A 22,774-nucleotide genomic window follows, 5' to 3' on the forward strand; every position below is an offset into this window, starting at 1 on the left:
TGTTACCATCCTTGAGCGCGACTCGGATGCATAATATATACTAGATACCAAACAGTTAGTTCGATCTCATTCCCAGGAGAAAGCTTCGTCAATCGCTGGTGAACCTATATAGCTGTGTCACCGTGTGGCGCATGTATCTTAGGAAGGACTCACTAGCAACCGCCACTCAGTACTCGAGCCTCGGGCACAGTGAAAATTAAACGGACGCCCTCACACGGAGATTGACCGATTTACACAACCCACAAGGTATTGCAGGTCTAGCATGATCAAACATGAGCCCTGGAGGAAATATGGAACCACATGAAATGACAGACCATTGCACAGTGACTGATATCCCTGGGGTTAAGGAAGATTAGGATGAGACATGGGTTCTGTAAGAAGTGACAAGAATCCAACCATCATCATTATGGTTGTAGAAGAAGGGGGTTTCGGATTTGAAAATTTCATGCGGTCAATTTGTCTCCTCTCCTCTCCTCTGAGGAAGTTGGGTGGGAGCAACAAAACAATTCATATTTGGGACATTGTAAGTAGTTAAGACTGTTGTCCCTTAGCGGTCATGCCAAAAGGCAGTGATAATCAAAGCTAGCGCTCATGCTTGATTGTTGCGGGTAGCATTTAAAACTCAGGTAAGCCAACAGCCGGGCTTTGTAACAAACATGACAGCACATGCCACTTTGCTCCGTGCAAAGGCATTAGATATTATTCAAATCCATCCTCAAATATTGAACAATGACGATGCAAGCAGATGAGATTGATGATGCGTAAGCCTATTGTCCCAACAGGAACCATAATCGTGGTATATGCTAGTTCAATGTCAATGCAAATGATGACGATAATAAAGAAAATTGAAAAAAGAAAGAGGGAAAGAAAGTCGAAATCCAAACGAATCGAATCGACTAATGCAAAATCCACGCACATCTCTGTATGCAAGTATATGCGTCAGCGCCTTCAACCAGAAAACGAACAGAAAGAAAAAAACGTTCGAGCGCTGTCGTGGAATTAAAAGAAAAGTCGTAGTACCAAAGAGCGACTAAGCGGAACGTCTTAATAAATATGCAAGTGAAAACCAAAAAAAATGGATGAACGTCATGAAATCGTCGTACGTGTTATCGGGCACTCTTCCAGCTCGATGGGGGAGCAGCTTTTCGTCCGGGATTTCTACCAGGTATCGGTGGCTGCAAGTTCGAAGGCTGGGAAGCACCAGTTTTGGCGCGCGGTCTCGAACCTCCTCCATAGGAACTCGCGGGACTGCTCGGGACGCCGTACCCAGACGGTGCGTGGCTCGAACGGGAGGACATTGATGGGCCAAACGACTCCCCGTACACACTCCTCGACCCTCCTCCGAACTCACTCTGCGTACTGCTGATCCGACCAGGGAACATGACGGAGCCCGTGGACCACTGGTTTGGCATCATACCAGGGACGCCCAGCATACCCATCCCGCCCCCGCCTCCTCCCATTCCGCTGTACACGCTACCTCCGCCACCCCCATACACAGACCCACCGCCGATATTGGACCCTCGTTCCCACTCGTCTCCGGCTAATGCCATCGCATGTTGAGCTACTGCCATTTGGTATGCTTGCTTCGCGATCATCATCGCGCGCTGGTGAGCAACGAAGAAGCTCTGGTCGGGGCTGAACTGAGAAGCCATCATAGGTCCCATACCCGCCGACATGGGCTGTTGCCACGCCCCCCACGCAGGAGCATTCATCCCAGGCATCATGCCATCCATGCCCATCATAGGATTGATGCTCATCCGCTGTCCATGCTGAGACACAAGATCATCGTCAGAACCATCATGCACCATGGGTCCACGACCATTGACAATTTTCCCGAACTGAAACCAAAAAATCAGGGCGACAAACAACAATCACAAGATAACACAAACCTCAATAGCAGACTTCGCTTCGTTCCGTCTCCTCTCATTCCGCTTCTCCTCATCAGCGTCATTCTTCACCCTCTCACGGCCACGTGGTGGATCATCCTCAAAGCTCACAGATGACCGCTTCGCATTCGCCCCGCGCGCCTTGAGCGTCGAGTCTGCATCGCTTCCATCCCTCCGCCCGGTATTCACCCCGATATCACTACCATCATGTGGTGTGAACGGCGCACCACGACCACTGCTGGAGTCACCTGTTGAGCTGCCAGCAGGGCTCTGGCCTCGTAGAGAACTATTACTGGCGAAGGGGCGGGAGGGCATGAGTGACTGTGATTGCAACCTGGATGACTGTGGTGCTGCGGGCATACCAGGCCTTGAGGAAGGCACAAGGGAGACAAGCGTGCCTGACGGTGGCCGAGACATTCTGCTATCCAACGCACTTGGCGTCGAGGGAGGGCGTGTCTTGTACAAATCCTTCGAAGACCCCCAACTGGCTTTCACGGAAGGTGAATCGGGTACAGCGGTGATGAGAGGGACAGGTGGGACACGAGAAGAGCGTGAGGATCGAGAAGTTGAGACAACAGAAGAAGCATCTGACTTGTCGGTTGATGGTACATTGGACTGCTGAGCTAGGATGCCTGCACGAGAACGAGGAGCGAATGAAGACTTGATAGGAGAAGGAGATCGTTGTGGAGAAGGAGATCTTTTGGAGACGGCGGATAACGTCGCTGTCGGCGAGGCTGGTGATACTGCCTGAGAGAGATCAGTGGTGTATCGACGCGGAGGGCGTGAGGTAACACTGAAAGAAGCTGGTGGTTTATACTCTCGAACAGGAGTAGGCACAATGCGGTCGTCACGAGGAGATTCTGGCTTGTCATCAGCACTTGACAAACGTTCGACAGTAGGTGGTGGAGCGGCGTTCAGGGGCGGCACTTGTTGGGAAGGTTGTGTAGGCGACTGTGAGGAATCTCGTGATCGATCAAAGGAAGTAACGAGTCTGATGGCGTCCCTCAAATCATCATCAACCTCGATTGGTGAAGAGGATGGCCGAGGGATGGACCCAACATCACTGCTCAACTTCTTGTGGCGAGTGGGAGAAGGAATCTTAGGAGTTGGTCCAGCAGGTGAACAGGGAGTTTCCTGAGCAGGACTCTCAGCCATGCGACTCGGCGTCAAGCTGATAACAGGGGGAGGAGCAAAGGGCTCGTCCCTATCCACCTCACGTTCCTTACCCTTTGTAGACGGTTTTTTCACTGAATGCTCGTGCCTCAGGACAGGCGTGAGCATCGGAGGACTTCCTACGAGTGATTTGATATCAATCAAGGGCTTCGCGGGCATCCGAGGCCGCGAGACAGCGGATCTGTTGGTGGATATGGATGCAGAACTTCCCGGTCTGCGTGGTGCAACGAGCGCGGACAAAGGCATGTCTTCAGAATCATTATCTGAATCTGACGAAGTATCGGAGTTGTCGTCCTTCGCCGGTCTTGGTGATAAAGGCGGCGACGAAGATTTCTCTGAAGCTTAAAGGCACGGTTAGGAACCAGAATGACATTGGTAACTTGTATACTTGCCTGATGATGCAACAGAAGCGTTTGCAGCAGCTAAAGTCGACGCACGACGAGCAGCAGCGTTGGGTGTAAGAGCACTAGTGGAGGCAGATGCTCTCGCTCGCACGGCAGCCATGTTGTCGGGTTGCCTTAGCTGTACATTGTCCGGTTTTGACCATCTTGGAGGATCTGGCCGTCGAACCTGAGCGTTCGATGCAGTGGGTGCATGCCCCGCATCGGACTGCGAGCGCGGACCAGGGCGACGAGTCACAGTGCGTTTGCGACTAGGCTTGATAGGCACGCCATCACTATCCACTTCTTCATCAGATTCGTCAGATTCATCCGACTCTGAAGTACTAGTGTCCAAAGCTGACGAAGTTCGGTTAATCAAGATGGACAGCGGGGGCGCAGTCGAATTGCGATTAAATGATAGGTGATGTTCACTTCCGGTAGGCGTTGAAACCGTAGAAGCTCGCTGTCTGGACATATTTTCAACACGAAGGGTATCGAGGGAAGAAGGGGGTCGGAATGAAGGTACAGGGGAATTTGCACGGCTCCGACGAGCTTGTGCTTCACGAAATGCTGCAACAGATATCCTTTGAGAGGAATCTGAAGCAATACTGTCTCCGCGCGGCCGTGGCCGGGCAGGAGGAAGCGGAAGCTCGGCATTTGGAACATCAGCTAGAGAAGTGGGGGACTCGGAACGAACGTGGCGAAAAGCTTTCAAATTAAAATTCTCCCTCGGTGAGGGACTTGGAGCGGGAGGAGCTGCAATAGCTGCTGGTGGCGGGGCAGGTTTCGATTTAGTACGCTCTCTAGCCCACGAGAACAACCCGCCAGATTTTTTGGGGTTAGGTGGCGTCGAAGAAGAAGATGGGGGTGCACTGTGTATCTCATTCCGTGCGATGACGGAAGGGGTATCCAGGCCAGATTGATGGCGCATGTTTTCATTGGGAAGCGAAAGTGTGGAATTAATGCTGGGGTCGTGGTATACTCCAAAGAAGGACGGTTTTGGTGGGGAGGGCGGGAGGTCGTGCCCTGAATCAGAGACAACGCTGGACATGTGTGCGCGTGGCGGGCTATCGTTGAGAGAGAATACGCTTGTGGAGGTGCCTGAGACATGTGGCTGATGTACATGTCTCCGACGGAATGGCAGCTTCAGCTTGCTCGATGATGCCGTTGCTGGACCGGTATAAACTGCGGGCGGAAGAGACTTTAGAGACTTGTCTGGAAAGACATAATCTGGCTCTGAAGAGACTACGGTGCCACTAGAGATGGACGCCGTAGAAGTCGGCGTCGTTGGGACGTTTAAATTGGATGTTGCACTGCGAGCACCAGATTGCCTATCTCGTTTAGCAAATATTCCTGCAAGCAATGGCATGAAGAGGGTCAGCAGCAGAAGGGCAGCAGTCCGAATGGTGAATGAAAGAGAGAGCGAGAAATGAGAGGTCGATGTTCGCGATGCCGGGTATGACAAGTTAACAGGGTTGTTTGTCTTTGTTTCCTTGTGCCCCCATTTAGAATGCAAAGTAAAATTGGAACCGACCTGACGTGACGCGGACGACGAGCAACAGGCCTACAGCACAGGGCGACAGAGCGGCCACACAGGTTACTGTATTAACCGAAGGCGCTTAGACTTATCGCCTTGCATACGCATGATCTCTGTTTCATGCAAGTACAACGTTTCAAATCCTACGAATCAAAAAATAGAATCAGTTCCTGCGTACTCTCACAGTCACCATGATAGTGCCCAACGAAGCAGGGCAGATCCTCCCCGGCCACTCGTCCCCGCATTCATATCCAGTCACATCCCAATAACGCTCTTGATTCACTTTGTATAAACTTACGAAACTCGATGTGCAGCCGCGGCAGAAGAGAACATGCGAAGTAGTCATTTTTTGATACTCGGACTCGCGATTTTAGGTGCCATACTAGGTTTACATCGAGACACGTTCCTTCCCATGACGGCAAGCTTCCATTCGCACTTATAGCGGGATTTCTCTTACCTATCTTTGTGGTGCAGATATCCGAAGATAGGCAAATTCACGTTTGTGCGAGCTGACTTTCATAAGTGTGACATGGCCTCGCGCAAAGTGTATGGTAAGCCAAGTGTGTAATTGTTGTTATACATTTGATTTCCCCCCAGACGATCCCTTCCATAGCCCCTTCATAAATATTATTACAACGTAATTGATTGTCTCTTGTCTAGTAAGTCACCTTTAAGCAACAACTTCGCATCCCGTCATGTACGAACCCATCAATTTCTATCCGGAACAATCGGTGAGGTGCACTACATCAAACACGAGGTACTCACATGGAGACTCAGCCCATCCACGCCCGTGGCATGGCCAACTTTCTTCCCGTTCTTGAACACTATATAAGTAGGGACCTATAATATTAATTGGTTTCAATCGGCTCCACAAAGACGTCATGTTAAAAAATACATACAACGCGTACATCGGCCTCCATCACCACATCCTCCAGTTCATCCACGTTTACGCGATAGAAATCCACGCCGATGCGAACGAATGTGTCAGAGAGCTCGGAGAACTGCTGAGAAGTCGACCGGCACAACCCACTCCAGTCTGCGTGGAAATCTATCAATACGGTTTTACCGCTGTTGATCTGGGAGAGTGAGAAATGGTTTAAGAATTCATCGAATAGGCACTCACGATTCTGGTGAAGTCCTGAGCATCGTCTATGGGGTTGAAAGGCATATTGCGACCTTGGTCCAAGTGTAATGAAAACGTATGTATTTTATATGAAATACAGAGATGAGTGAGACAAGGTCTGACAGAACTTGACGTGAAAACAAACGAAGAAAAGTACAAAGAGGGTGTCGGAGGATGTATATATGACGAGTGGGTCCTGGGAGAACCGGTGACGTCGAGGCCCCTTTGTGGCTGACACGCTGACGGTTTGCCTACAGGGCCTGGAGAGGCCTAGATCAAGTAAACTAGTAAAGTGATAAGATAACGAATCTCAGGTATCACGAAACAAAGCTCTCAGTAATCACAAAGGCAAATCGGCCTGGCACAGCAAGATCAACCTGAGACCCCTTCTGAGACTCCGCCATCATAAAATGGGGTATCTGATAAGTACAAGACGACAATGGGCGCCCATTGTCCATAGCCTATCACAATTTCGCAACTGGAACCGTCCATCTCAAGTTGCGAAGACGAACTGAGCAAGTTATTGGAAGTGGGGACTAAGCAGGTTGGGTAGGATATTCGATCAACTTTTTATACGACTGCCTAATAATACAACAAGAGGCTGATGATTCCACATCAGTAGTAGATATGCGGACGGTGAACCTCTCAATAACCGGTGATGGATCCAAAGATACCGATGACATTGTTGTGTTCGAGGCTAGCAAAGGAATTTGAACCCAAGTGATTGCTGGAGGAAAGTGATCATGCACTAGATCACCAGTGTACTCATATGAATGCAGTGCCAGGTGATTCACTGAGCAAAGGATCAGTTTTGTTGATTACCTTTTTAGGCTAAATGGTGCAATGTCAAGATTATTACTAATTGCTGTGTTGGACGTCGTTGACAGCGTCGACGCCGGTAAGTGACTAGTGACTGCGCAGTCGGAATCGTCTGCGTCGTTGAGCTCAACCATCAATTGCAACGTGTTACGACGACGTTGCTATTAGACGATGGCGCCCAACTTCTTTTCAAAGCTCGTCAAGCCTAGTACGTCTTCATCTCCGGGCGGAAGAGAGAACACGACTACATCGCGTCAAAGCATTCAAGCGCGTCCACATTCTCAAAATATTTCGCACCCTCCTTCATCTCTTCCCGACCCAACCAGTGACAATTCTAGTACAAAAGGCAGTGTCAAGATTGGTATAATTCCACCTTCCCCTCGTTCAGCCCTTTCAACTTTTCCTGATCCTCATTCGCAAGACCACCCTCCTGATACATCTCAACATCGACGTGCGCGCTCCCAGGACAGGATGGTTCCAGATAGACATGCTTTATCCTTCGCTGCTCGTCCCATGACAAGTGACTCTTCTTTGTCTACAGATGACATGCTTCCAACTCCAACCCCCTCTCGTTCTCGTCCTGAAGAATGGAAGACTAGCGCTGACAGCTCACCCAAACTTCCCCATCAGCTGACACCTGCATCGTCCACCGGGAACCTGAAAGCCTTTGTAGACAAGCGCAGCAGCACTCATCCTTCAAATGCTCACAAAGTGGTCGATAGAACTCCCTCAAAGAAGTCACTACGCAGTAGGACACAGCCCCCAGCTCCACTCGATTTCGATCACTCCCAGAGTAATACTCGTTCCGATGCGCACCGGCGAACTAGTCGCCACGAACACAATGCCGTCATAATTGAAAATGGCCTCGTGGACTCGCCCACCGCAATAAGCCATGCCCAAAGAAGCTCTCATCATCAACAGGAGCTTTTACCTACCCTCACCGACGCCGACGCAAGATCCGTTCGCTCAGCCAACAGCTCAGCTTCAAAGAAGAAGAAAGGTTGGCGTCGTCCTTCACTCACTACTCCCACTCGCAAACATTCTGGCGTTGCTCCTGCCACAACCTCTTCTGGTCTTGCCATGTCCAATACTGGTTCTCAAATCTCCCCTGTTTCTCCTGTTCCAAATTCGGCATCAAAAAAAGTTACCAATGGAACGGTCAGATCAAATGACTCTCGTTCTGCGGTGCGGTATGCCGCTTCTGCTTCCGTGACGTCTATGCCTAGTCCTGTCGATGCCAGCGCTCGCACAAGACATACCTTGTCCAGTCGAGACGACTTTTCAGACGGCCAGACAGACACGTTTGCTTCTAGCGAAGAGAGCGAGGGGTCGGACGACGAACTTGATATTAATGAAGACATTCCCGTCACGGGTTTCGCCGTCGCAAGTAGCAAGCGTAATGCAGACTTCCACGAGTTGTTCCCTACTATTCCCGAAGGCGATTATCTCATCGAAGGTTTGTCCCATTTTGAAAATGTCAAATATCTGCTTCATATCTTGTAGATTACGGGTGCGCATTACAGCGCGAGATCCTCATCCAAGGCCGGATATACATCTCAGAGAACCATATATGTTTTCACGCGAACATTTTTGGGTGGATCACCGACGTATGTTGCACGTGGTTATACATACTCGCAAACTAAATGATACCTCCACAGTTGTCAATCCCAATATACGAAATAATCGCTCTCGAGAAGAAGATGACGGCATTTGTCATCCCCAATGCCATCCAAATAACCACCAGACAGGCAAAATACACCTTTGCCTCGTTCCTCTCCCGCGATACGACGTATGATGTGATTGCCAATATATGGCGACTCTCCCGTCCTGATGATACTCTAAGCCAAACCGGCTCGTCTGGCAACATCATTTCGCCCGCTAGTACTTCTGATGTTTCAGGTCCCCTGGTCACGACCGGAGGCAAAGAAGCAGCTCTTGTGACTCGCTTGAACAAAAACAAAGTCACGCACTGCGCATGCTCGAGGAATGGACAGCATCTTAATGAGATCGCGCTAGAAACTGTATTACCTGGGACACCGGACAAGATTTATAATCTGATGTTTGCGAGTGGGTTTATCAAGGATTTTATGCGGGTGGATCAGAAGCTTATGGGTGGGCGGCATCTGATTTTACCGAATCACTGGTACTGATGCTTCCCATTCAGATGTGCAGATATCGGATTGGATTCCAACAGGCGACAACTTGAAGCTTTTGGCGCGGAATATGTCGTATATCAAGCCCCTGAACAATAGTGTCGGCCCGAAGCAAACAAAGTGCGAGATCCATGATGAAACCTTGACCTGTGACTTTGATGACCATGTTGTGATGTTAACGACGACGAAAACACCTGATGTGCCTAGCGGAGGCGTGTTCTCTGTCAAGACAAAGACATGCTTAATGTGGGCAAGCGCTATTTCCACACGGGTGATCGTTAGCACACAAGTAGATTGGACTGGGAGAAGTTTCATTAAAGGTTTGCTATTCTTTCTTCCCACAACATCTTGTACTCACGCTCGCAATACGCAAAGGTCTGATCGAAAAATCAGCAATAGACGGTCAAAAAGTATACCACTCTGACCTCGACAAAGCCATGCGGATGTACATCCAAGAACACCAATCCGAATTCATCCCAGCAGGCGTAGACCCAACAGCCGTAGCACCCGTCGAGCCCCTTAGCCCCGTCATCGAACTCACCAATCCCACTCTCCTCGGTGGTTCCTCGGGCATGTCAGACGCAGCAGCCCGTAAAGCGCGCGAACACGAACGTAACAGGCGTGGGCTCCAATGGGCGTATGAGACGTTTGACGGTGCCTACGGCGTTGCGACACGCTCTACGTTCGGAGCGCTTGAACTTGTCAAGGAAGCTTGGGAACAGAGCTCGTCGATGACGATCTTATATTTCGTCATTGTTATTCTCGTGTTCAGTAATCTGTGGACATTAATGCTCGTGGGGCAGAGGGAGGAGGCGGGGAGGAGGAAGGAGGCAAAGAGGACTGAGGAGAGGGAGAAGTGGGTGCAGGATGTTGTTTCTGGGCTTTGGGAGGAGATGGCTGTTGGGAGGGTGAGAGGTAGTGTCGGGTCTCCTGGTGTTTTTGGAGTCGGTGGTGGGTCGGTGAGTTCTGGTGGTGGGGCTGTTGGCGGTGGCGGGTCGGTACATTTGAGTCAAGTGGGCGGTGATTGGAGGTCGGAGGTGGATGCTATCACTTCGACGTTGAATGCTGTTGAGGAGCGGGTCAGGCTCTTGCGGGAGAGCCTGGATACCCTGAATTAACTTATTGGAGATCTACGCTCCTACGCACATACTACACTTATTATTATCGTAGCACTGGCCAAATTCTCGGCGCCAGTCCCCTACTCGCTTATTTTTGGCATATTTTGTGTCTATCGAATTAAACGCAAACTAGTCTTTACTTCGTTTTGCATTGGCAAATGACTGCCAGTCCCCTGTAATCCTGTCAATGCGACGTGATGTATAGACGGTACTGTAGAGATACGCACTTAGGTTCGGCCCTATTGAGGTGTGACCAAATGAACGTTAGGTTCGAAGGTTCGCAGGGGGTGTGTGACGTGTGACACGCTGTGCTTAGGTTCGATGACCGTTAGGCAGAGCCTGCCAGTGGATGACACAGAGCTTCAATCTACAGTGAATAGGTCTAAGGAAGTTGAGGCTGGGGGCTGTAGCAAGCGCAGACACATGGCAAACACTCAGTACAAGGTCAGACTTTTTTTCATGTTTTTACTGTGTGTCACAGTTTAGGTTCGACGGCCTCAAAATTGGTGTGACTGTCACACAAAATAGGTTCGATTCGCTAGGCGTGTGATGGTGTGACGAACTTAGGTCACCTGAGTGGCACCATCAATATTACTAATTAGTAATTATGTCAGGTACCTTATCTCATTACTAAGTAGTAGAGTGTAGCTATGTTCTACTACACCAGCAAATATACCAGCAAACCAGCAGTACCTTGGGGACACTCACCTTCCTTGTTTCGGGCTGAATGTGACAGCCCGCCTAATGCCGAATCTTGTTCCTGGCTATTTCCCACTATTGTCACTTCCTCTATATTGCACCTGCTGTCATCCACTTAACGTCAGCAAGGCTCTGCTCATCATCTATGATGATGAGCTCAATATGCAGTTATTCTGCACCTGATTTTCAACCATTTTATTCCAGACCTTTTGCTACTGGTTGGCACTAGTTGTACTGCTGTTATCCCATCTATATGTTATGTTTTTTTATTTCATCTTTTGTCATATAATAACACCCTCCTTAGCTCTTACATGTCTTTGACCACGAGTCTACTGCATGCAGCAATAAGTAACTGTGTATGTGGTGAGTGTTGTTCCCACACTTCCTTGCTCTCAACACTCACTGCAGGTGCTTGATGATGTCCTCTACAAAGCGGAAATGCTTATCCACGATCCTGCATGTGCATGAGACACATATTCTGGATACTGGATCATCAAGGACTATGAAAGCATCCCTCACTCAAGTCCAGAGAGACTGTTTGGCCTTTGAAGAAGAGCAACATGCAACAAACATTCGTACATTCTCCCATACTTACCTGTATCATCCAGTTCTAACATGAATACATGTAGAATTGACAGCTAAGACACAACAACTGCTTGCCGAAGCTGTTCTTGAAGTTGGATGGGCATCCACTGGGGATCCTGCAGTACCTTCCACTGACTATGGTAACTGGGACCACGACAACCATCATCTGAATGGTGCTGACTCAGATGATGAGGAGACTGAAAGCAATGCTGGCAACTGGGCTGCACACTCAAAGGTGGGGGCTGTGGGACAAGATGACCCAGCTCTCAGTGCAATGCATGCACAGATCATCATTTGGTGAGTTGAGTTATTTTGATCTTGATAGTTCTCTCACTGTATATTAGTTTACAAGGTATGAAAAACTATCGTTGTTGAGCACCCCATTCCCATCTCCATCGTAATCAAGCAATGCATGCTGCATGGTCCAGTCAAATGACTGACTTGGTTGGCTCCTTCCTCTCGTGGAAGCACCGTGGCGTTGAGAGTGCAACTGGTGGGATCGATGGTAGGGTGGGGTCTACATTTTATGTCACAAGTGTTGGTATATCAAGTGAGTGTCCAGTATATTTGCCTTCTCATTGACAAGCACTTATTCGCAGGTTTCTGTGCTGTTCAATCAATCCACCAAGCACCAGATGAGCTCGCCAATGTTTCTCTAATCAAGGCTGGCTTCCTAGGTTGTTCCCCACAACAACCTACCACTGCTATCTCTCTTGAATGTCTCGAACTTTATCATCAAATCTGCTGCCGCAAGTCTTCCTTTAGCATGCAAGCCATGGTCAAAGTCCTTTGTGCTCTCCATAAAGTGTGTAAATAAGTTACACCACTGCACCCTACTAATATTATTGCAGTGCACATACTTTCAATCATTCCATGATCAATTTGCAATCACCTTTGATGCCTACCTCAATGTCTTGCATCATGTCAAGGCTCTCGTCAACCAGGCACTTGGACACGATAGTTTGAACTGGCAGATGTTAAATGCTTGTCCACCATGCAGCTATAAGGCATGTAATATCAACATGTTCTTCTCATGCATGCACTCAATATATATTTTTTCATTTAGCAAGATAATGAAGATTCCCTTGACCCTGCTTGGCTTGACAGCATGGACGGGAACAATTCATTAAAGTGAGTTGATGGCTCTGGCCATGCCGATGAGCGAGTTTTCCCATCAGAGTATTTGATCCCACCTTCTGAAGTGGAATTCTTTAAGGACAATGTTCGCCTGCACCCAGGCACTCGCATAGCTGCTGATGTCACACCCACAGCTGCCAGTGATGATTCTGCCTGCACAGAGAATTGGAAAATGGCAAATACCATCAGTGAGAACACTGTCAGCGTCTTTGATCAGACAGGAATTTTTGTCAGTGCTTGTCATCATGGCATAGTACAGACTTTGGTAGAGATGCGTAAGAGCAGAGAACTGTATGCCATAAACATTTCATACTCAAGTGTACATTGTTCTAATTTTTCTTCTAATGCAAAGTATGCACTAGCAACCACAAACAAGATTCTCAATGTCTACAGCTTGAATGGCACCACAGGCTATGATATTGGATGCTTGTATAGCAAAACTGTTGCAGCAAGTTCAATATCATTAAAGGCCAGTGCTAACCACCATCGCTTCCTTGTGAACTTGTTTCATGGCCATGCTCACAATTGCCAATGTCAAATTCAATATCATCCACTCTATCAAAAGGGTCTTGGCATCGAGGACTTAGAAATGTGCGAACAAATCTTCTCTGGTTCCAATGCAGTTGCACCTGTTGTTCGTCACGTGTCTTACTTTCATTGGCTACAATTCATTGGACTACATTTTGACCAATGGGACTTAGACAAATACTCTGAACTCAGTGGGTGTTTTGCTTGAGTCGAGAGGCCTTACATCAATAACATTTTCAATAGGTAAATTCATCTACAATAACTACAAGCAGGCCCTCCATATCATCAATGAGCTATCGCCTGCAGTTGAAGAGCTCAAGGCACAGCTTAGCCTGACTGATGTGGATTTTGAGAAATGGAACACCGAGGAATTAGAGTACTTGCAGGCCCTCACTATTGAGACTGAAGAAGATGTTGAGAAAATGACATACGTTGAAGCCCTTGAGTCCTTGGTGAGCGCAGAGTAAGTTTTTGAATTATTTACCCATGTCAAACTAAGTTTAATCTCTTCAGGGCTGTGTACGGGCGTGTCACATCTGTTCAGTTCCTGTCCTATACTCTGGCGGATTTCATGCCCATTCAAGGGCTTTCCAAGAGTGTGCAAGCCGTTGCAAGAGCTCAGGAGGCTGAGCACAGCGCAGCGTACTGTAGGTTAGTACTGGAGATGAATGCTGTTGATGACCTCGAGTGTCAAATGGGCATCACTGAGCATTGGACTTGAGAACAAGGCGAATATAAACATGCACTCAACTCCTTGACAAATTGTCATTTCATCTGTGTTGTCGAGCACCTTGAAGGGTTAGTGGTCAAGAGGCTATTTGAGTTAGCCAAAGCCAATCTTGCAGGGACTGGTAAGTATTTTGCACACAGTGATCTAGTACTTATTCATGCTTTGATAACAGGTTACAAATTATGTCAACACATCTCAAATGCTATTGCTCGACGATCTGCAGCAATACATGTGGCATTGGACAAGTACAATGGCCTCGCACCTTTGCAAAGCCCACACAGACCAACTCTTGAATACCATGATATCGCATCTTATGTGTGACTGGGGGAATTTGACTTACTGAAGCATTCTTGTTGAGACCTCCTCTCCAAGCCTTGGGCTTCAAAAGCCAATTGTGAAGTCACTGCAAAATATTTTAAAGTAGTGTGTGCATGTGAGGAGATCACTCACTTGAATGTCAAAGCAGCATGGCTTCATATGTGGGTTGATGATGAAGATGCACATCTGTTGTCAGTTGCATGGTCACTCTCAGAGACTAATCCTGCCCTTGCATATGAGATTCAGTGGCAATTTGAGGAACATCATTGGGTGAATAACATTCACCACACCAGACTTGGAGCAATCTATGATCTCCCAGGATATAATGGTCTTGTTCATGTGGGTGAAGAAAGGAGGGATGGAGATGGTGTTGAATTGGTGTTGGGTGACTTGGATGGATCCTTGGTGATTCTTGCAGATGAGGATGATACTCTTTGTGATGAGGCTAGTTGCCTCGATGCATGTATGTCTGAGTAGAATTAGAATCAAAATCTATGGCAATGATATGACTCAGTGCAATATATGTCCAGCTGTAAGACTGAGCCACTACATCACGCTCAGAGACAATATATACAAGAACACATCAGACTTAGACAAGCTGTTACATCATGCTTGGAGAGATGATATATACAAGAACAGTAAGACCGAGCTACTAGTAGTAGCATCATGCTCAGAGACAATATATACAAGAACATCATCATACTCAGATGAGCCACTGCATCACGATTAGAGATGATATATACAAGAACAGTAAGACCGAGCCACTACATCATGCTTAGAGATGATATATACAAGAACACATCCTACTCAGAGACAACATATATAGTAAGTACAATATCTAATGACATTGACTCTCAGACAAGCAAGTCAACTTCAAGACATGTGTGACCAACCCCTTTGATTCAGCCACTGGATTGATCAGCAATGCAACAAAGTGTAGATACACTTTCATGCATCACATCCTCATTGGCCTTGTTTCCTCATTGGCCTTGTCATTGAACCACTGGCACTTTTAAACAAGATGAAGGTCAAGTACTACATGCTAGGTCACTACATCTCAGGATCATACATGGTCTTTTGGATTGGTTAATTGGATCTACTCAATTGATTGTGTACAGTGCTGACACCAATTACAGAATTTGTTAAGCAAAAAGCTGCTGCCTCACCTTTGCTTGCATCCTCCCAACTACCCCAGACCGAAACTTGGGCCTTGAAGGGCACATTTGCTTATACTACACCTGCAGCACATCATATGGAAAGATTTTCATGGCTAGATCTTGCTGTAAGCATGAATACCACAGTATGAACATCCCTTGATCGCTTCAGTCTCTGAAACTTATTTCTCACTGCAGCATTCAATTTTTGTTACGTTCGAAGCACACTACTCATTTTCCAATCGAGCCAATGTTTGTCGAAACTCACCGGCAGTGCTCATCAATACTCGACAGTCCCTGTGCTTGAATATCACTGATTCATGGAAACTCATTGATACACAAGTATCCCAAGCGATTTTGTTAATGCGTGACATGTTCACTTCTCAAGTAGTGCACCCAATTTCAAAGAAGGTTTTTAAGAGATGGAATAAACCAGCATGCACCTGTGGTGTGAAGGTTAAATCATGCAGTAAGTCGCCTTGTTTCCTTTGTCCTGACTTATTTCTCATGCTTGTCCTTCCTACAAAGCCAATAATATATTTCAACTTGGAAGCTGTGCCTCACTCAAATTTCCCCTGCTGTCATCACCTATTCGCCCTCCTCCAGCTTGAGATTTTGTTCTCACACCCACAGCTGCAAGTAGAACAACAGCCACCATGAGTTCATGTGGAGCACGGGTGTGCCCTCACAATCCAACAGAGCAGGCACAACCTGCAACCACAAGTTCATGTGGGGCATGAACACACCCTCACAATCCAACAGAGCAGGCACAACCCACAAGGGATTTTGTTCTTGCACACCAGTGTCCTCCACCTGCAAGGGAATTTATTCTTGCTCCCACTGCTATCCACCAGAAGCCTGTGCCTTCTGCTGAGGTTCCTCCATGTGTCGACAATGTAAGTATTGTCAGCTGTGAGTGTTCTAGCAGTCCTGCAGCAAGTATTAGTGAGTGACAGCTACCATTAACATTCACACACTATATATTTTCTTAGGTTCAATTTCCACTTTATCGGATCTGCCTAGCACCCCAAACTTATCTCCATTCAAACTACTGGCACAATCGCAAGTCATGTCAATTGGTCTCCAAGATCTGAATATTGGACAATTGATGTCTATGGTATTTGATTTCACAGATCTTAGTGTATATACCTGATGGTAATTTATTTTTTAAAGGACTTGGAGGACTCCGCTGTTACTGCCTCCGATGCATCAGTTATGGAGTGTAATGCTGTTCACTGTGTGACCTTGGGTTCTTCTGAAACTACTAGTAGGGCTAATCCCCCAAGTTTTACAACAAGTGTTGTTCGTGTTATTCCTTTCCCATGAACTCAATATCCTGATGCTATTGGACAGTTTGGGTTGGGTGCATTTCACCCCGTCTGGAGTGGAAGAGGTCAAAGGCTGGCTGGTGGTGATGCACCACCATTGTACACTGACTCTGTCATAGCAGGGGAAGAATATGTTTATGCTGTGATGAGGCCCAACTTAGGTTAGGTAGGGATGCAATACTGAAGGTTTAAAATGCTGACATATAAATACACTGTAAAAACTTGAGTCACATCTGTCCATACCATAATATATACTTTTGATGAGCTGAAGATCTGCCATGTGGCAAAATAAAGTATATTTTACAGGCTAATAAACCTACTGTCCCTTGCCATAAATTTATTCCGCACCTCATTCAACATCTCAGTCTCTTGTCTGTCTATCTTCATATAATGGTTGTTAATATCACACCGAAAATCAAACATGTTAGGCCAAAACTCACTGTGACACAGAAGGCCAACCATCGCAAAAAGGCTGTTGGCCTTTCAAATGCCATTGATGAGGCATGGGAAGCATATCAGGAGGAAGCTGCAGTTATTTCAGAAAAATACAAATGGTGGGGACACAATACCTTGTAATGACCTCAACACCTACAATGCTACAAGAGTCAGGAGCACCAAGTGGACTCAGCTCCAGTTGCACAACAATAGAGGCCTGCGCCTGCACCAAAAACCTAATGCATGGAATGCATTCACAAGTCAAAAACTGAATGAAGTGAACCAAGGTATTAGTGTGTTTCTTCTTGGTTGACAAAAAAACTAACACCTTACTACAGCACTTCCTGTGGGACAGTGGTGGAAACTTACAGCATTCATTGCACAGCATGGATGAGAGCTCACCACCAGATATTGTCACCTCTCCACATCTGAGAAGGAAAAGCTTTGTCATGAAGTTCATACTTTATGCGAGAATTGCATCAAGATCATGCGTTCAAATCCGAAAGCACTGCAAAAACAAGTTAATGTGATGTTCAACAGCATGGCAAACAAAGTATGTACCACAAGTTTTTATGGTTGTGTTTGACCTAAGGATGGATGTTAGTGGGAGAACATCACTTCTTGAACAGGCATTGAAGGCTTCTACATTGCAGTTCGTGGTGATGTTGAACATTTTCATGAATTGAAGATTTTCTACACACCCAAAGCCCAGTCCTTCATCAAGGAGATCTCACATCTCAATCCAAAGCATTTTGCACTCAAGTTCAAATCATGGGTAACTGGTAATTTTGGTAAGCATATAAGGTCGTCCAGGGTTAATGAATACTTAATGTTCAGTGTTCAATTCCCACAGATACTCATGCTGATTCAACACACCATTTGTCTCCCACCAAGTTGATTAATTTATGTTGCACCAACATTCAGGAGGGACTCAGTGAGTAGTATGTACTTGTCATTTGAAACATCGTTGCTGATGCAGTCCATGTGCCAAGATGCCATCATGAGAAAATGCAACTTGTCGAAGAAGATTAAGATGAACTATGACAACTACAAGAAGAAAATCATCAAGATGCACAGCATTGCACTTGAGGGCTGGACATGCGGCAAGGTTCAGAACCCTGGCAAGATTTGCCATTGCAAAGACCTGGTAACACTCCTTGATGCATTGGTGAATGAACAATGCTTGTGGATTCAACTTACCCAAGAGCAAGTGGAGCAGCACATAGCAGGTAACCGTGAATGAGCAAACAATGGCAAGTCTGTTTACAAGCCATGAAAAGCCACTAAAAGAAAGGTCACTGGCAGCACCAAAAGTGCAGCTGTAGTTGGGGATACTGACAGCTCAGAGGATGAGGAGGTGGACAAGGAGGAGGAGGAGGAGCAAACATAGAGGGAGTGGCTGTCGCAGGCTAGTCACTATGTTAATACCATACATGTATTCATGTTAGCACTGAACATATGAATGTTTGGTGTTACAGTAACGGTTGCCCCCTATCATTTTCTCCATTGTATTACGTCATGACCGCACTTCACCGTGCCATCACTAGACTGACTCCATTACTATATCCATGTATTACAGCACGACCGCCTCATGCCATCGCTAGCTGACGTCATACCCCTTATCTCTGACTCATCTCGATGACGTCATTTCTCTTATCTATGACTCGTCTCGATGACGTGTACGTACCGGCCCTAAAGTGGCCCTACCTATATAAACAGGGTCTTGTACTTAGTTAGACTTCACTTTAATCTACTAGGTTTTACCCAGAACATCCTTCGCTTAAGACCCCCAATCTTAAGCGTCTGTATCGATATTCAAGTCGGAGACACTCTCTCTAACTTGTCTTAAGAGGCCTTACATTTGTGAGGTTACGACTCGGCTTTAGACGTCACTCTTATCGAGTGTCTATTGTCGCGCCTATCCTAGTCGACCTACGGTTCACCGTAACATTTGGTGCACATTGCTCTTCTTCAAAGGCCAAATGGTCTCTCTGGACTTGAGTGAGGGATGCTTTCATAGTCCTTGATGATCCAGTATCCAGAATATGTGTCTCGTGCACACATGGGATCATGGATAAGTGTTTCTGCTTTGTAGAGGACATCATCAAGCACCTGCAATGAGCATTGAGAGCAGGGAAGTGTGGGAACAACACTCACCACATACACTGTTACCTTATTGCTGCACACAGTAGACTTGTGGTTGAAGATGTGTAAGAGCTAAGGAAGGTGTGATTATATGAGAAATGAAAGAAAAAACATAACATACAGAGTAGACAACAGTGGGACAACTAGCACCAACCAGTAGCAAAAGGTCTGGACAAAAATGGTTGAAAATCGGGCGCAGAATAACTGCATATTGAGCTCATCATCATAGACGACAAGCAGAGCCTTGCCGATGTTAAGCAGATGACAGCAGGTGCAATATAGAGGAAGTGATGACAGTGAGAAATAGCCAGGAACAAGATTTGGCATTAGGTGGGCTGTCACATTTAGCCTGAAACAAGGAAGGTGAGTGTCCCCAAGGTACTGCTGGTTTGCTGGTATATTTGCTGGTGTAGTAGAACATAGCTATGCTCTACTACTTAGTAACGAGATAAGGTACCTGACATAATTACTAATTAGTAATATTGATGGTGCCACTCAGGTGACTTAGGTGTGTATCTCTACAGTAGACATCCATCTTAACCAGTCTTGCTTAGCCAAGTGGTAAGTGTCACAGAATAGAAATCTTTTATGTAACCAGGTTCAAAACCTGGTCAACAATCTTTTGTCCTTTTACCATGCCTTGAACTTTCAAACATTCACTCATGGATGGATCCTTCAAAGCATATCTTAAGTGTCATAACCAACTGGTACCAGCAACAAATTAGACATCTGTTTCTCTTGGACTGTACAGGTTTGAAACCTGCTAAATGAGAGTTTTTTGTTTTCTAAACATGCCTTGAAGATTCACCCATGGATGGTTTCCTCAGAGGCTCATCTCAACTTTGTTCTGGCCAAAGTAGTTCAACTACCACAACAGAATCTAAATCTGTCTCTTGCACTATGGTGCTAGTGCAGGTTCAAAACCTGCTGACCAGAAGGCTTTTTTTTCATCAGAATGTACCTTGAAGATTCATTCATGGTTTCCTTGGAGTTCCATCCCATGTAGCCTTAACTGGTCTTAGCCAGGTGGTTACTACAACAGAATCAAAATCTGTCGCACTGATCACAAGGTGGAACACACTGACATTCACTCATAGATGGTTTCATTGGAACTCCATCATAACAGGTTTCAGCCAAGTGGTTACCATAACAGAATCCAAATCTGTTTCTCTTGGATTGTGTAGGTTCAAAACCTGCTGAATGACAGTTTTTTTCTATCAGAACACACCTTGACATTCATATTAACTCATGGATGGTTTCCTCGGAGGTCCATCTTAACTAGGCCCCATCATTGCACTGAAACTCTTTTTTATGTGATAATTTGTATATGTGTGAAGTTACCACAACAGAATTTAAATCTGTTTCTCTTGGACTGCACAGGTTTGAAACCTGCAGAATGACAGGTTTTTTTCTCTAAACATGCCTTGAAGATTCACTCATGGATGGCTTCCTCAGAGGCTCATCTCAACTTTGTCCTGGCCGAAGTAGTTTGACTACCACAACAGAATCTAAATCTGTCTTGGCACTAGTGCAGGTTCAAAACCTGCCAACCACAAGGCTTTCTTCTATCAGAACACACCTTGAAGATTGAAATCTGCTCTCTCAGGTGGTAGGGTTTGAAATCATGATATTTCCTCATTGTCTAGTTCTCTGGAAGTTCATCTCAAACTTGCAAAGTTACCACAACAGAATTGAAATCTGGTTCTCTTGGACTGCATAGGTTTGAAACCTGCGCAATGATAGGTTTTTTTTTCTAAGCATGCTTTGAAGATTTGCTCAAGGATTGTTTCCCCAGAGGTTCATCTCACTTCATCCTGGCTGAAGTAGTTCAACTACTGCAACAGAATCTAAATCTGTCTCTTGGACTATGACACTAATGCAGGTTCGAAACCTGCCAACCACAAGGCTTTTTTATATATCAGAACACACCTTGAAGATCCACTCATGGTTTCCTTGGAGGTCCATCTTAACTGGTCTTAGCCAGGTGGTCACCACAACAGAATGAAAATCTGTCAAACTGATGACAAGGTCTTTTTTCCTGGAACACGCTAACATTTACTCATAGATGGTTTCATTGGAAGTCTATTATAACAAGTCTTAGCCAAGTGATCACCATAATGGAATCAAAATCTGTTTCTCTTGGATTGCATAGGTTCAAAACCTGCCAAATGTTGGTTTTTTTCTACCAGAACACACCTTGTCATTAACTTGTGGATGGTTTTCTCAGAGGTTCATCTTGACTAAGCCCTGTCATTGCACTGAAACCTCTTTTTTATGTGATGATTTGTATATGAAAAGGAATCCCCTTCACACCCTGCGAGGGTCATCTCAGAAATATCAGATACAGTGGCTCAAAAAACTGTCTGCATGTTTTGACATTTTTCACTATCTATGATATTGTGTGAGAATGAACAAATGCCTCAAGGACATGGTTATACCACATTGTAGTATGGCTTCAGGGCTTTCATTTGAGCCCTACACCGTGGGAATCGGTGGAGATATGGTGGAGACATAAGGCTTATAAAATGATGACTCATGTGGACAGTTTTTTGAGTGTATATTAAAACTATATAAATCATTATTTATGACACCACAAAAATCATGCCACTATTATATAAATTATGAAGTGGTGTCATTATGTTATTTTATGACTATATCTAACTATATAAACCAGAATATCTCATGTATCATAGTCATAATCACTATGAAAGCCATCTCCTCTGCTCAAAGAGATAATATCCTCTCTCTGTCTTATGCTGGCCTCTCTGCTTGCCAAATTTTCTCTAGAACTGGAGTATGCAAGTCCACTGTGGCCAAGTTTATCAAAGAAAGCCACCCAGACAAGGAAAACTCTTGTGGAGGACGTCCATCCAAGCTTACCTCTACTGACAAAAGGGCTATTATCCAACATATCACTACAGGAAAGGCTGATAATGCTGTCCAAGCCACCCATTATATCAATTCCACCATCACTACCCCTGTCTCTTCACAAACTGTGAGGAATGTTCTCAAGGCAGCTCATCTCAAGGCAGTAACAAAGAAGAAAAAGCCTCTTCTCTCCATCAAACATAGGCAGAGAAGACTAGCCTTTGCCTTAGCTCATCAACACTGGACTGTAGAGGACTGGAAGCATGTTATATGGTCAGATGAGACCAAAATCAATAGGATTGGGTCAGATGGGAAAGGTATATGTATGGAAAAAGAAGGGAGATGGCCTAACAGACAGAGAGGTTAATGAGACTGTCAAGTTTGGAGGAGGTTCTTTAATGGTATGGGGCTGTATGGGATGGAATGGTGTGGGAATGCTTGCTGAGGTTGAGGGGAAGATGAATGCTGAGCAGTATGTGGACATTTTAAATGACCACTTGCTGCCTAGCTTGGCAGAATCAGGGATTAATGAAGAAGATATCATTTTCCAACAGGATAATGATCCCAAGCACACATCCAGAAGAGCTAAGGAATGGTTTGAAGAACATAACATCAATGTTCTTGACTGGCCAGCACAGTCTCCTGATGTCAATGTCAT

General features: G+C 46.0%; 5 protein-coding genes across 5 annotated transcripts; 3 read left to right on the forward strand and 2 right to left on the reverse strand.

Annotated features, from left to right (window-relative positions):
• Positions 1-1,106: 1,106 nt before the first annotated feature.
• On the reverse strand, positions 1,107-4,808 carry BJ212DRAFT_1482248 (uncharacterized protein; the record flags this gene model as incomplete). The annotated part of the gene is made up of 3 exons (XM_041340386.1): positions 1,107-1,838; positions 1,890-3,394; positions 3,440-4,808. 3 exons carry the CDS (start codon positions 4,806-4,808, stop codon positions 1,107-1,109), a joined length of 3,606 nt encoding a protein of 1,201 aa, XP_041191534.1.
• Positions 4,809-5,513: 705 nt separating this feature from the next.
• On the reverse strand, positions 5,514-6,247 carry BJ212DRAFT_1364385 (thioredoxin-like protein). Its single transcript, XM_041336026.1, has 4 exons — positions 6,100-6,247; positions 5,876-6,052; positions 5,742-5,816; positions 5,514-5,691 (listed from the first exon to the last, which is right to left on the reverse strand). Exons 1-4 carry the CDS (start codon positions 6,142-6,144, stop codon positions 5,647-5,649), a joined length of 342 nt encoding a protein of 113 aa, XP_041191535.1. The 5' UTR covers positions 6,145-6,247; the 3' UTR covers positions 5,514-5,646.
• A 664-nt stretch (positions 6,248-6,911) lies between these two features.
• BJ212DRAFT_1364388 (uncharacterized protein) lies at positions 6,912-10,335 on the forward strand. Its single transcript, XM_041336027.1, has 5 exons — positions 6,912-8,374; positions 8,422-8,525; positions 8,577-9,030; positions 9,083-9,391; positions 9,447-10,335. The coding sequence occupies exons 1-5, from the start codon at positions 7,090-7,092 to the stop codon at positions 10,187-10,189; spliced, it is 2,895 nt and encodes a 964-aa protein (XP_041191536.1). The 5' UTR covers positions 6,912-7,089; the 3' UTR covers positions 10,190-10,335.
• Positions 10,336-12,782: 2,447 nt separating this feature from the next.
• Positions 12,783-13,605, forward strand: BJ212DRAFT_1447699 (uncharacterized protein; the record flags this gene model as incomplete). Its single annotated transcript, XM_041338437.1, has 3 exons — positions 12,783-12,839; positions 12,963-13,329; positions 13,382-13,605. 3 exons carry the CDS (start codon positions 12,783-12,785, stop codon positions 13,603-13,605), a joined length of 648 nt encoding a protein of 215 aa, XP_041191537.1.
• Positions 13,606-17,058: 3,453 nt separating this feature from the next.
• On the forward strand, positions 17,059-18,346 carry BJ212DRAFT_1300786 (uncharacterized protein; the record flags this gene model as incomplete). The annotated part of the gene is made up of 5 exons (XM_041333031.1): positions 17,059-17,222; positions 17,278-17,396; positions 17,733-17,894; positions 17,957-18,037; positions 18,096-18,346. The coding sequence occupies 5 exons, from the start codon at positions 17,059-17,061 to the stop codon at positions 18,344-18,346; spliced, it is 777 nt and encodes a 258-aa protein (XP_041191538.1).
• Between the last annotated feature and the right edge of the window lie 4,428 nt (positions 18,347-22,774).

Source organism: Suillus subaureus (genome assembly GCF_016647635.1).
Source record: "Suillus subaureus strain MN1 chromosome Unknown BJ212scaffold_22, whole genome shotgun sequence".
Classification (NCBI taxonomy): domain Eukaryota; kingdom Fungi; phylum Basidiomycota; class Agaricomycetes; order Boletales; family Suillaceae; genus Suillus; species Suillus subaureus.